At 36.6% G+C, this 12156-nt stretch overlaps 1 protein-coding gene across 12 annotated transcripts in view; it reads left to right on the forward strand.

The window, feature by feature from the left end:
• Positions 1-12156, forward strand: part of LOC129453405 (uncharacterized) — a 64661-nt gene that overhangs the window by 34059 nt on the left and 18446 nt on the right. For all 12 annotated transcript variants that reach the window (XM_073855731.1, XM_073855732.1, XM_073855733.1 and 9 more), the window contains 2 exons: positions 2570-2638; positions 4362-5808. In XM_073855731.1, coding sequence (XP_073711832.1) covers positions 5670-5808 — 139 coding nt within the window. In that variant the 5' untranslated portion in view covers positions 2570-2638; positions 4362-5669. The remainder of the gene's footprint in view (positions 1-2569; positions 2639-4361; positions 5809-12156) is intronic.

Here is a 12156-nt window from a genome sequence, read left to right on the forward strand (position 1 = left end):
CATATACTATTCAACATTTTTGGGTGAACTATCCCTTTAAGTTCTACTTGTGTAGTTATTTTGGTGAAAGTAACTCAAAAGTAATACATGAGTAATGTAACATATTACATTTCTGAAACAGTAATATTGTAAGGTAAGGGATTACTTTTAAATGACAGTAACAAGTAATCTGTAATGTATTACAGTTTGAAAGTAACTTGCACAACACTGTATATAACCCAGTGGGTCTTCGGACACCAAACGGTTTGTGAAGCTTTAAGGGAGTTATGTAATGTAAACAGACAATAACAACTCTAGATTCAACGTGCTGCAATATTTCGATTGCCTGGTTACATTATACATGTTTCCTGACTATCACGAAAAGCTCAAAATTTCAATTGTTTGTATCACAAACCTATTGGTTTGCTTTACAAGACATTTATTAACCCACTGGGTTATGTATTGATTACTTGAATGATGGGTGTATATACTTTTGAGCTTTGAAAAACATTGATCCCGGTCAATGTCATTATAAAGCAAGAAAAACCCAGAAATTATGTAATATAACTAGGGATGCATCGAAAGGAAAATTCTTGGCTGAATCCGAATAAAATGAAAAACTCAGCCGAATACCGAAACAACCAAACAATGTATATTTTATTTTTTATTTTTCTAATTATTTTGCCAATTTTCTCACTATTGCGCAAGTTACATTCTTCACATTATTTAACAATTACATTTTTTTTTACAGCTTTTAACATTCTGGCAGTCATTATAGGGCCTTTTTACACCTGGTCACTTTTCTGATCTGATAGCTATTTGACTTGTTAAAACTCTTCCATTTACATTCGACCACATAAATGAGTCTTGGCTAAATGGACATTAATCCGATTTTCTATTCCCGCCCAAAATGCAAATAACCTACTTATTACTATGCCTTAAAAAAATTGCAACAACACGTATATATCACTTTATGTTGAGCAGCGGACGCACGCCTGCATGGACGGTCAAGCACGAGCAGAGAGAGAGAGAGAGAGAGGAGAGATGGCGACAAGCTTAATCCTAGAGTCACATTAGCTACAAAAGTGAGCGACACGCACTTGCTTGATGGGCATTCCTGGGCATGCCTACTCCTGGTTGCTTGGCAACAGTAAAGCAGTATCAAAGTCACTTCAGATGTATTGTTAAGTTACAAAAACGATGTTTTTGGATTTAAAAGTATGTATTTCTCGATAAAAGTAAAAAATGTATGAGATAAAATGCCAAACTTAACAGAAATACACATTTTCCGCCATCTTGAATTATTCTCTTCGACTCGAGCCACTGACCTACGTCACCCTGTGACTTCACTCCGATTGGCAGTCGCTTTGTCACATTGCTCAGCATTTGCATAAAATAGCCTTTTTTGTCTATTTTGGCCCCACCTTGCTCGGCGCAGCGGCGAGCTCATCGCTTGTCGCTGGCAAACGGCCACTCCGATTGAAAATGAATGGTAGCCTGTCGCTTGTAGCTAATATGACTCCAGGGTTACAGGAGATGACAGAGGAAAAAGCTCTCAACAAAAACCTTACAAAAAGCTTATTGCTAATAAAAGTTTTATTTCTGGTTTAATATAAGCGTGTTTGTAATTGTAGGACTTACATTGTAGAGGTTTTAAGACGTTTTTATTACATACTGCTGACGCTCTTTGTCGTTCTATTACATGATATGAAGAGCTAAAGTCTCTTGTTCTCCGTGCTTGTGCATTCAGCAGACAAATACACAGGATTGCCTCCGCCATGTCTTTTTAATACGCTGCAAGATGTATAGGATGTCTTGATTTTAAATGACAATTGAAACGTTTAGTGCTGTATGGTTTTGCGTATTTCTCAGACTTTAAAATGCTTACCAACATGTTTGCTGCATTTACGCGTCTCTCACTCTCCACTGACGCCTATTTGATTGCTTCATCAAAGACCTCATTGTTCTGTAAAATTTATTCTGCCTTTTCACTTGTTCGGTGAACACAGAAAATTTGTTTTTTTTTGCTATTTTCAGATAAATAATTTTGGTTACCGAACATTCGGTGCATCCCTAAATATAACTCTTGATTGTGTTCGGCTGAAAAAAGTAAAACATAAACTTCTTGGATGACATGATGGTGAGTAAATCAGTAAGTTTTCATTCAAGTTATCAGACAGTCATCTTGTTGCTTTGACTGAATTCAATTAGAGATCAAAATCCCTGGTGGTAAATGAACACTGTTCAGCGTCTATTTGAGTGCACATTACAAAGTGACACTGAAGCAGTGTTTAACATTAATAAAATAATGAAGTAATGAATAAAGTGATGATTGAACATTAATGATGATGCGTGCTGTTAACAAGCAGAATCACTTAATGAAAAATAAACAGAAAAAAGACGTTAAAGCAACAAGATGACTTGGAGATAACTCATCTTTTAAAAATGTATTTTATTTAATGGTGCAGTTTCTCGTGTATCTTAGACAAAGCGGGCCACGTTAATTTCATTTAATACCTTCTGAAACAAATCTGGGTCCATTTATCATTTCTACTTATAAATTAACCTTTCTGTTCTGCTTGGTTTACAGTCTGTGGGTGAGATCTGCGTAGAGGACCAAGGCGTGTACTATGACAGAACGAAGTGTTGTGGCCCACAGGTGAGACAAACCCTGCTACTAGGCATCTGTTGGACACCATACATTGAAGATGGGCGCACGCTTGTTATATTTAAACTGGCCGAACCGTGCCCAAGAGCGACTGTCCCAACTCTACCACTTGTATGCACTCACACTTTACTTTTATCAATTCGAGCAGGCTTTCATCATTAGTATGGGATTGTTTTAACCTGATAAGGAACACTGTGCCGTACACGGTACACCCCCTCTCTTGCACGTGAGGCTGCATAAACGTCATTGTAACTTTGAAGCATTAAATCTTCAAAATATACGGTCATGCGGCCCATCGTTGTAAAGCTTAGACTTTCGGGATTCCATTAAGGGCACACACAAAGCATAATATGATAATATGATTAGCAGTCATAAAACTGTAATCTAGTTGTTAGTTACCTGAACCGGGCGTCACCGATTTAGGATATTTACTTACCTTCAAAATCTTCCCTTTATCCGCTTCGGTGAAATTGTCCAAAACAAATTGTTCATAAATCCCCAAAAGTCCAAGGAAATGGAATATCCAAACCTTTTAATCCAAAACGATTTGTTCATCTCACAATCGTGACGTTTCTGACCGAATTACGATAAAAATAGTGTATACAATTAGTTCACTAGCGGACATTCGTTCGAATCTTACTTTTCATTCACGATTTATTCGGATGTCACGTTTATTGTGCAACGTCTGAGGAACAAATATGCCCCTTGTGGAATTTCAGCCGTTCCATAAGGGGCTACAGAAAACATGAAGCATGCTCTCTCAACACTGGAGCCCATTGTAATGTGAAATTTGGGGCTTTAAATTTTGAGTCCTTTGGAATGCGATGACACAGCATTTTTATTATATCATATTGCTGAGTCGACCTATCGCTGCCGCTCAGACGTTCACGTAACCCTGCTGCATGTATCAGAAGGTTTACAAAGGCAGATGAGTTTAATGACTGTCGCCCAACTTGCATGTTTCGTCTACTGTACCGCGTTCTGGTGCGTTTTTATGCTCACACTGCGTTTCGTGCCTGAGCCGACCCCTGCAAATAGACCACAGCACGATAAACCTGAGCACGGTACGGTGCAATCACACTAGTCAAACGAACTAGGCTTTAGAGCTAATACGCGCTCAGTGTGGGCTTGGTTTGGATAGTATGAGTACGCCCAAGCTGTGCAGCATATGTGGAAGTTTGCAAATTCTTATGCGTTATTGTGGATTCGCCTCCGTTAAAAAAAATCTGATCTGGTAACCTTTTACCTGCAAATTCACATGACATTATATGTGACCAATAGATGATCTAAAAATCACAGACCCCAAGAACACAAACCAAAATGGCGCAGGTTTGGGGAAAATGGAGTACATGCTTATGCTCAATTAACATGTTTAAAGTGTAGTGTAAATGTGTTTAAAGGCCAGAAACATACTTTACTCGAGTACATGAACACTGATGCAAGCCCTTGCTCAACACAGTTTGGTGGTAAGCAAGTGGGTGACACGTACATTTAGATATCTTCAACAATAAAATGTATCATTTTCAAAACATTTGCACTAATTCCTCCTATAGCACCCTTTTAAGTGTATAACCGATAATGCAAAGAAGATTTAGTACTGTTTATAATGCACAGCCAGACACATTCAGGAAGACCAGATGTTGGATGGCAATTAAATTTAAAAATCCAAAATTTTAATTTGAGCATACTTTCACATTTTTATGTTTCCATTTAGGTGATCCTTAAGTCACAAAATGGGACCTCTAAGAAGTGGTGTCCAGATCTTTCAAAGGCGGGGCTGACACAGATCGGGGCAGAAAACAAAGGCAATAAAGAGGAACATCTAAGGTTTAAAAAAGGCGCTGCTTGCAGAGACGAGGGGAGGAAACAAAGCCAGAACACCTGAAGAGAATGTCTTATGATTTAAATTTTTTGTTATGTACATGCACATTATTATTTACAATATATTTCTACGATACATAAATATGTGACCTTGTATATGTAGTCCAGGCTACAATGAAATCATCAAAGTTTGAATTTACTGATTTAACATTGATTTCAGTCTTTGGCGTGACCTTACTCAGGCAATAAAGATGTCAAGATTATATTTTCACAGAATGTTCTTTGCATTGTGTGGGATGATTTTATGTAAGAAACAGTAGATCACAAAGAAATTCTTTGCTGGGTTTTCACAGGCCGGGTCACATTTATACAACATATGGGAATTATGTTGCGACTAAAACATCCAAAATCCAAACTGATATATTTTACCATATTAAATGCAGCCACCCTTTGCCTAGAATTTAAAATATATACTCTTGTTATTTTTTTTTTATTTCTTAAGATGTCACCCTGGGATGATTTTTAAACCATGTTAAAGAAATGTCCATCTATTATGTGCTTGAACTGCTTGTTTGTCCAAGTTTTCTATTAAAAGAAATGTATATGTTAGCACTATATTTTTGTCCATTAACGTAATTTCAAACATTTAAACATACACCTTCAGAGTAAAAGATTTTTACGAGCATAAGAAATATTTTAATGTGGTTTTTCAAAACTTTTCAACAGTAATAGTATAGCAATGTATAATACATAGTTAATGAGTATGTCATTTATATTTATGTGATTAATAATCCAAATTGTGTGTCTTATATTTTTTAAATGAATAATTTGCAATCCATGATTGCCTTCTCCCCTCATCTTTAGGAAACCAAAACATTTGTTATTAGTTTACACACAACCCAGACTTTTAAACGGAGACCGGTTCTGCCCAGATGCGTAACCGTGACAATGCATGACGTCATAGTGACAGAGTTCCCCGAATAGAACGTTTGACGTCACAGAGAAGGTATAAAAGGCCGCGCTCTGAGAGATTCCCCTCAGTTCAGTGATTCTCTGACCAAGTGAAGGTTAATCTCTGACAGCTTTGACAGACTTTACAGTCCGTACAACTCGTTCTTACAAAACGATTTCAACTCAAGCCTATTTAAAACGACAAGTCAACATTACTCCAGACAGTCGTAAAATAGACTCGAGGTAGACGATGTCTACATCAAAAGAGAAGCTCAAGACTGGAAGCGGTGCACGGGATGCTCGGCGAAAGTCAAGGAACTCTGCACCTGCTACTGTCCGAGTAATCTTTACCCTTCCCGGGGAAGTGCCTGATGAAGAGGTCCCAACAGGTCAGTCAAGACACGATTAGCAAACATTGAATATTGACATTTCTGTGACTGGAAAAAGCTGTCAGACAGCGCCGTAGAACAAGCGGTAATAACCGGCTGCCGTTAGATCAGAGAGATGCGCTGATAGGCGGTTTTTAACAAACATTTAACTGCTTAAACTTTATTTATGACACAGACAACTAAAGTAATCGCATAAATACTACAATGAATGAAGTTTTTGTCACTAATGAGAACATAAATAATCCATAAGTGTTCGCTACATCTCTGTCAGGATTTAGAGTGACATCGCGTCGTTTTTGCGCTTTAAAATTGTGCATCAACTATTAGCACAGATTGTGAACGTTATACTAACTTATTTTTAACACGTATTCTGGTATATATAGTCTTATAAGCATAGAGATTAAATAAACAGCTAGACTGCGCGTCGTTTGCTCGATCGTGGGCCAACAGCGCCGCCATTAGTGATGGCAACTTCTCCATTAATCTTAAAGTAACTGAAGGTAAAAATGCCTCCGTCGTGTGCAGTTTGGTGTTATACAAACAGTCCCACACCTCAAAACAAGTCTCACGGAATTACCTTTAAAAAATAAGACTTGAACAATTGTTTCTGGTGGTGTTAGATCATTATAACATTGTTTTGATAGAGAGATGGCAACTGGAGGCAGATTAATAGCTAGCAATATCGCTATTAAGCTATACATGTTAATACATAATTATATTTCACAATGTTTACATGTTTTTTAATATAAATATATATAATATATTTATTATAGTTATTATAAATTGTTTGTCTTACTGTGGTTAGCTAAGTTAGTGACAGATTCCTGAAAGAGAAACATGATGAGGCATTGAGAGGAAGTTGAAAGAAGATACCTCAAATAAATCCCCCAAAGTCCTTATGTTGTAAATAATGTAGGCCTCTATGATATAATTGTAGTGCTATAAAAACGAATGCAGACTGTCACTCTTTGCTTTAAACTAGCTGATTTTACTGAAAGCACAAAACGAAATAGTTGTGGTTAACAAAAAGCAATGGGAAGAATGTATAAGTTACATTATTCACGTAAGGGATGCCTCAGCAAGTCAAATCAGACAAGCGTATATGATCATGATCCTTTTATAAAATCTGTAGACTAAAGCTTTTATACCACGGTTAGTTTTAGGTTTGATATTGCGTAGTATGAGCCTGCAGCTACAGACCCCCGCCCAGAGACCCGCATTCTCAGACTCCTCGTTTTTCGAGACAGCGCCCCCTGCTGTTTGGAAGATCGTATAACACCCTTATCCAAATGGCATTGAAAACAATAGGATGCAATATTACGGTCTCGTTTTATTTAAAGTTATCCAAATAAATATTTGCGTTCCCTGCTTAATGCATGTGCCAAAAACTCTGCTTTCTCTGACTAACAAATTACCCAGTAGTCTGCAGTATTTTTTGAGAGTGGGTGTAATTGAAAGAAAATTACTGATGGAAGGGATACAATTACAGATTAAACTATCTTCAGAAAAATATTATGTGATATTATATAATGGTCTTATTAACATTATATCACGCTAACAATACAAAACTTGTTTTTTGATATTTTGAAATAAGAATTGACAAAACACCAATAATAAACAATTCTGTACTTTATTGAACAATTACCTAAACATCATCTTGCTGTAAACGGGAGAAAGCAAAGAAAAAAGGGAAGAAAGAATTGTGTTAGTGACTTTACTTGTCATCTTCAATTTCATTAAAAAGAACTCTTCATTTATAAGTCACTTTGGATAAAAGCGTCTGCTAAGTGAATACATGTAAAATAATGTAAATGCATAAGTAAGTAATTACTTCCTGCAGGTGATTTTACCTTCTTTTTTCAGTCTTTTGGAAACTGCTCTGTCAAATTCCTTGACTTCACCACAATAAAAGATGAATGCCATTGTCAAAAATATTGTGTAATAACAAATACCATTTTTTGCAACGGAGGAACACCACCTCAGCTTCCTGCCAGGATTATGTCTGCATTTCACATAGGCCATGAATGATGACCTGTCCATATAAATTAATACATCAATTCATTAATATAAAAACATTGCATATATGACAACAATAGAAACAATCCAATTGACAAACATGTTTGGGCCTACTTCAGGATAAAGAAAACTACGAATAAACTCCACTTCATTCTTGAAGTTCAGTTGAGTTTTAGATTTATAAAGCAGAGCTTTGAGGTATTGAAAAAGAATAACACACTGCTGCTCACTGTCCATGGCACACATGGCTTTAGGGGGAACCACTTTGATGGTAATCAAAATCACTGCAGCATTTGTGAGATTTTGGAATTTCTGAAGTGAATTCCCCCTTTGAATAGTTATATCCACCTTTAAAAAAGAGAGAAAGAGTCAAATTTTAAGACCACCCCACAGAGTCCATTAAAGGAACCCAAACAAAAGGCCAAATGACACATTCTAGCTGACATGTTAATACCATAGGCTGGTTAATAAATAGTTTAGGCATTGTAAATTTGATTATTAGTCAATTGTATGAGTTGTAAATAGCTGGCAACAAATTTATATAACAGTTAAATTGACATTGATTCATTTTAATACTTACTTTTTTAAGAACTCATTTAAGTAGTCTACATAAATTATATAAAGTATAATAATTACTCCTGTATTAATTAAATAAATGTATAGTTTTAGGAGAAAAGGTCCGGTAATTAAAAAAAGGTCAAACGTAAATCTGATTAAATAATTAATGATGACATTCTTTGATATTAACACACTTTGGGTGGTTTCCCGAACAGGGATTAGTTTAAGACATGACTACTAGTCACTACCCTGCTGAAAAAACAGCATCAAACCAGCATTGACCAGCATGGGAATTATGTTGGTCTATGCTGGTTTAGCTGTTGGTCACCAGCATAGCAGCACCAAAACACAACATATGCTGGTCTTGCTGGTATGACCAGCATTAGATGCTGGTGCTAATGCTGGGTTGGTGCTGGTTTAGCTGGTGCTAATGCTGGTTTGGTGCTGGTTTAGCTGGGGCCAATGCTGGTGCTGATGCTGGTTTAGCTGGTGCTAATGCTGGTGCTGATGCTGGTTTAGCTGGTGTTCACTAGCAAACCAGCACCAAAACACAGCATGGGATGCTGGTGCTAATGCTGGGTTGGTGCTGGTTTAGCTGGTGATAATGCTGGTTTGGTGCTGGTTTAGCTGGGGCCAATGCTGGTGCTGATGCTGGTTTAGCTGGTGCTAATGCTGGTGCTGATTCTGGTTTAGCTGGTGTTCACTAGCAAACCAGCACCAAAACACAGCATGGGATGCTGGTGCTAATGCTGGGTTGGTGCTGGTTTAGCTGGTGATAATGCTGGTTTGGTGCTGGTTTAGCTGGGGCCAATGCTGGTGCTGATGCTGGTTTAGCTGGTGCTAATGCTGGTGCTGATTCTGGTTTAGCTGGTGTTCACTAGCAAACCAGCACCAAAACACAACATATGCTGGTCTTGCTGGTATGCTGTTTTTCAGCTGGGTAGGCCTTAGTTTAATTTTGAAAATATAACTAGTTTGATCAAACATGCCTTATTAAAAACATTAGGCTACTTGTGTACATTTTGGGGCCAAGCAATAGCCACTGATGTATTTTAAGACATGTCAGTGCAAGTTGTTTTCAGTTTGGGCAGCTCTTATATTTATTTAAGTTAATCCCTGTCCGGGAAACCGCCCCTTAATGTATTTAATTGGTCTACTTTAATGTCAACTGAATTTTTACAATGGCTTGCAATGGTCTACAAAAAGTCTAAGGTTAAAAGCTAACGTATTTAGCTATAAATATTTTTGGGGAAAAAGGCGAAAAGCATACATTATCTGCTCAAATTTTGTTACAATCTATCTTTACAAATATTAAATGTACTATTGTATCGATGGGCTAAAGTAGTTTGATTAAAAAACAATTAGAATGAGTATGATTCGCTTAATAAAATTGACGATACTCGTGTTTCTTGTCACGCTGTCTCGAAAAACGAGGGCTCTGAGAATGCGGGTCTCTGGGCGGGGGTCTGTAGCTGCAGGCTCCGAGTCTGCAGCTTCATAATATTGTTGATATTCGCTGTATATTTAATTATGGTACATAAAGGGACCGTCTGCAAATACCGCATAGCACAAAAAAACGTTAACCATGTCCAGTTGTCCATGCAAATGACAGGCTCTCAAGTTTTACCAAACATTTAGCGTGAGATTACATCTGCTAGGTGTGTATTACTCGGGCATTTGCACCAGTGGCCCCTCAACCCTAAAAAATTCTCTCAAGTTTTTGCTAGCAGTTTAATTTTACCTATTGTTTATAATTAACCAACACAAATAGAAAATGTATTTAGTTACAACTTGTAGTAAACTTTTTAAATTTACTACATATGGTACCTAAATACTTTTTTTTTAAAATACATTTTTTACACATTTTAGTCATGGTGTCTCAAAATAGCACAGTTAAGTACACTTAGATATTGTTAAGATTGTATGTATATTATATACAAATCAGTATATAATATACATATAATAAGCATATGTTATATGTTTATTATGTTATCATGTTTTTTTATTTTTAGTTATAAAGGCTTAAATCAAAATAAACCGACTGTAGTTTGATTGATATTAATTGGAATGCACAATAAAAACAAGATTTTTGAAATATTTTAAAAAACAGTTTTGGAACCAATCTTTTCATATGCAGTACCACATTATTTTAGACAAAAATCTGCATAATTTCACTTAGGTTATTTTTCAACCAAAATTCATAATTTTGTTTATCACAATTGTGTGATACTGTATTTAATGCACATCTACAGGCTCTCAGTGGCCCAGCTATCATAAGAATTAACCCTGTAATTCCTGGGCAGATTTCATATGATGATGTAATTGATGACTACCTCAAAAAATGTATGGACAATCAGGGTTTAGGGATGTTTAGTCTTTAGTTTTCAGAATTCATTGAAACGCAATTTAGGTCAACATTTGGAATGTGTTTTTTATAATATAGTTTGTACAAATGTATAGTATTGTACATTATAATGTCGTTTTTTTAAGTATCACAAGTAATGTTCAAAATATCCCTTTGTGAGCCTACTACAGCCTAGAGCTGCACGATTCTGTATAAAATGAGAATCACGATTCTTTTGCTTAAAATAAAGATCATGATTCTCTCACGATTCTTAAGAACTTTGTTAATTTGAAAGACGTGCAACCCCTGAACATTAGTTTAACATTAGTTTTTACAGATGCAAATTAATTATGATTCTGAAAGTTTCAGATAAGTGTATAATCTTTAAATTCAGTTAATGTTCACAGACCTGCAACATCTAACAATGACAAACACACAGAAAGAGTTAATGTTATAAAATCTGACCATTAGTTTATTTTTATTTAACATACAGATATACAGATTTACAGATCAGTTTTGTTTTAGATGAACTTAATTTATTCATGCTAATGAAAAACCTGTTATGTATTTAGTTTATTTGAAGAAAAAAATTAAAATATAAATTTTAAGTAGCCTTAATAAAAAAAACGAATAATTTTTTGTGCAAATTGCTGTCACATGGATTGACATTACTTTGTGGTAATGAGCTATGACGCCGTTCGGCAGCAACCAATCGCAAGGTGGAAACGTTCCGCAGCAACCAATCAGACGGCGGAAACCTCCGCTTGAGAATTTTAGAGAATCGTTGGCGCGTGAACGTCCATCGGGTGAATAAATCTACATGCACAATTAATCTTCACGCCCACTAGAACACTTGGGCCAAACACAAGAAAACGTAATGTAAGTAGTCAAGTGGTCAAGTGCAAAGACAGCAAGTGTGGTTATTTTGACGCAGCCAATGGTTCCCCCTGTGCTAAAAACCCATTCGGAAGGGATAAGATCTGGAATAAGATCCTCTTTTTGTACTAAAACTACGCCAAGGTTCTTGTCGGACGTAGCTGCGCATAGCTCTGCCTCTGCCTCACTCATTCTTTTTAGTTTCTGTTACTTTCTGTCTAACTTCTCGGCGAAAGCATCCGCTGTACCAGTGGAGCGAACACAAGCACGAGCACATCTGGCTTGCACAATAATAAACGCGGCCGCTGTGATTGCGTGTTGTCGAGAAAACTGACGAGACTGCGTCTTTCCTACTTGAATATATAATTACCTGAATCGTTGAAATGCTGGATTAAGATCGTTTGGGGGGTTGGATCGAGATCACAATCTTTTAACGATTAATCGTGCAGCTCTACTACAGCCTGTAAAAAGGTGTGCTTCAATACATTTGAATCTTAAGATTTCATTAACTTTGTGAAGTTGGCAGATGGCCCCTCAGCCAACCTGCCATGTAA

Source organism: Misgurnus anguillicaudatus, chromosome 18, assembly GCF_027580225.2.
Source record: "Misgurnus anguillicaudatus chromosome 18, ASM2758022v2, whole genome shotgun sequence".
NCBI classification, from domain to species: domain Eukaryota; kingdom Metazoa; phylum Chordata; class Actinopteri; order Cypriniformes; family Cobitidae; genus Misgurnus; species Misgurnus anguillicaudatus.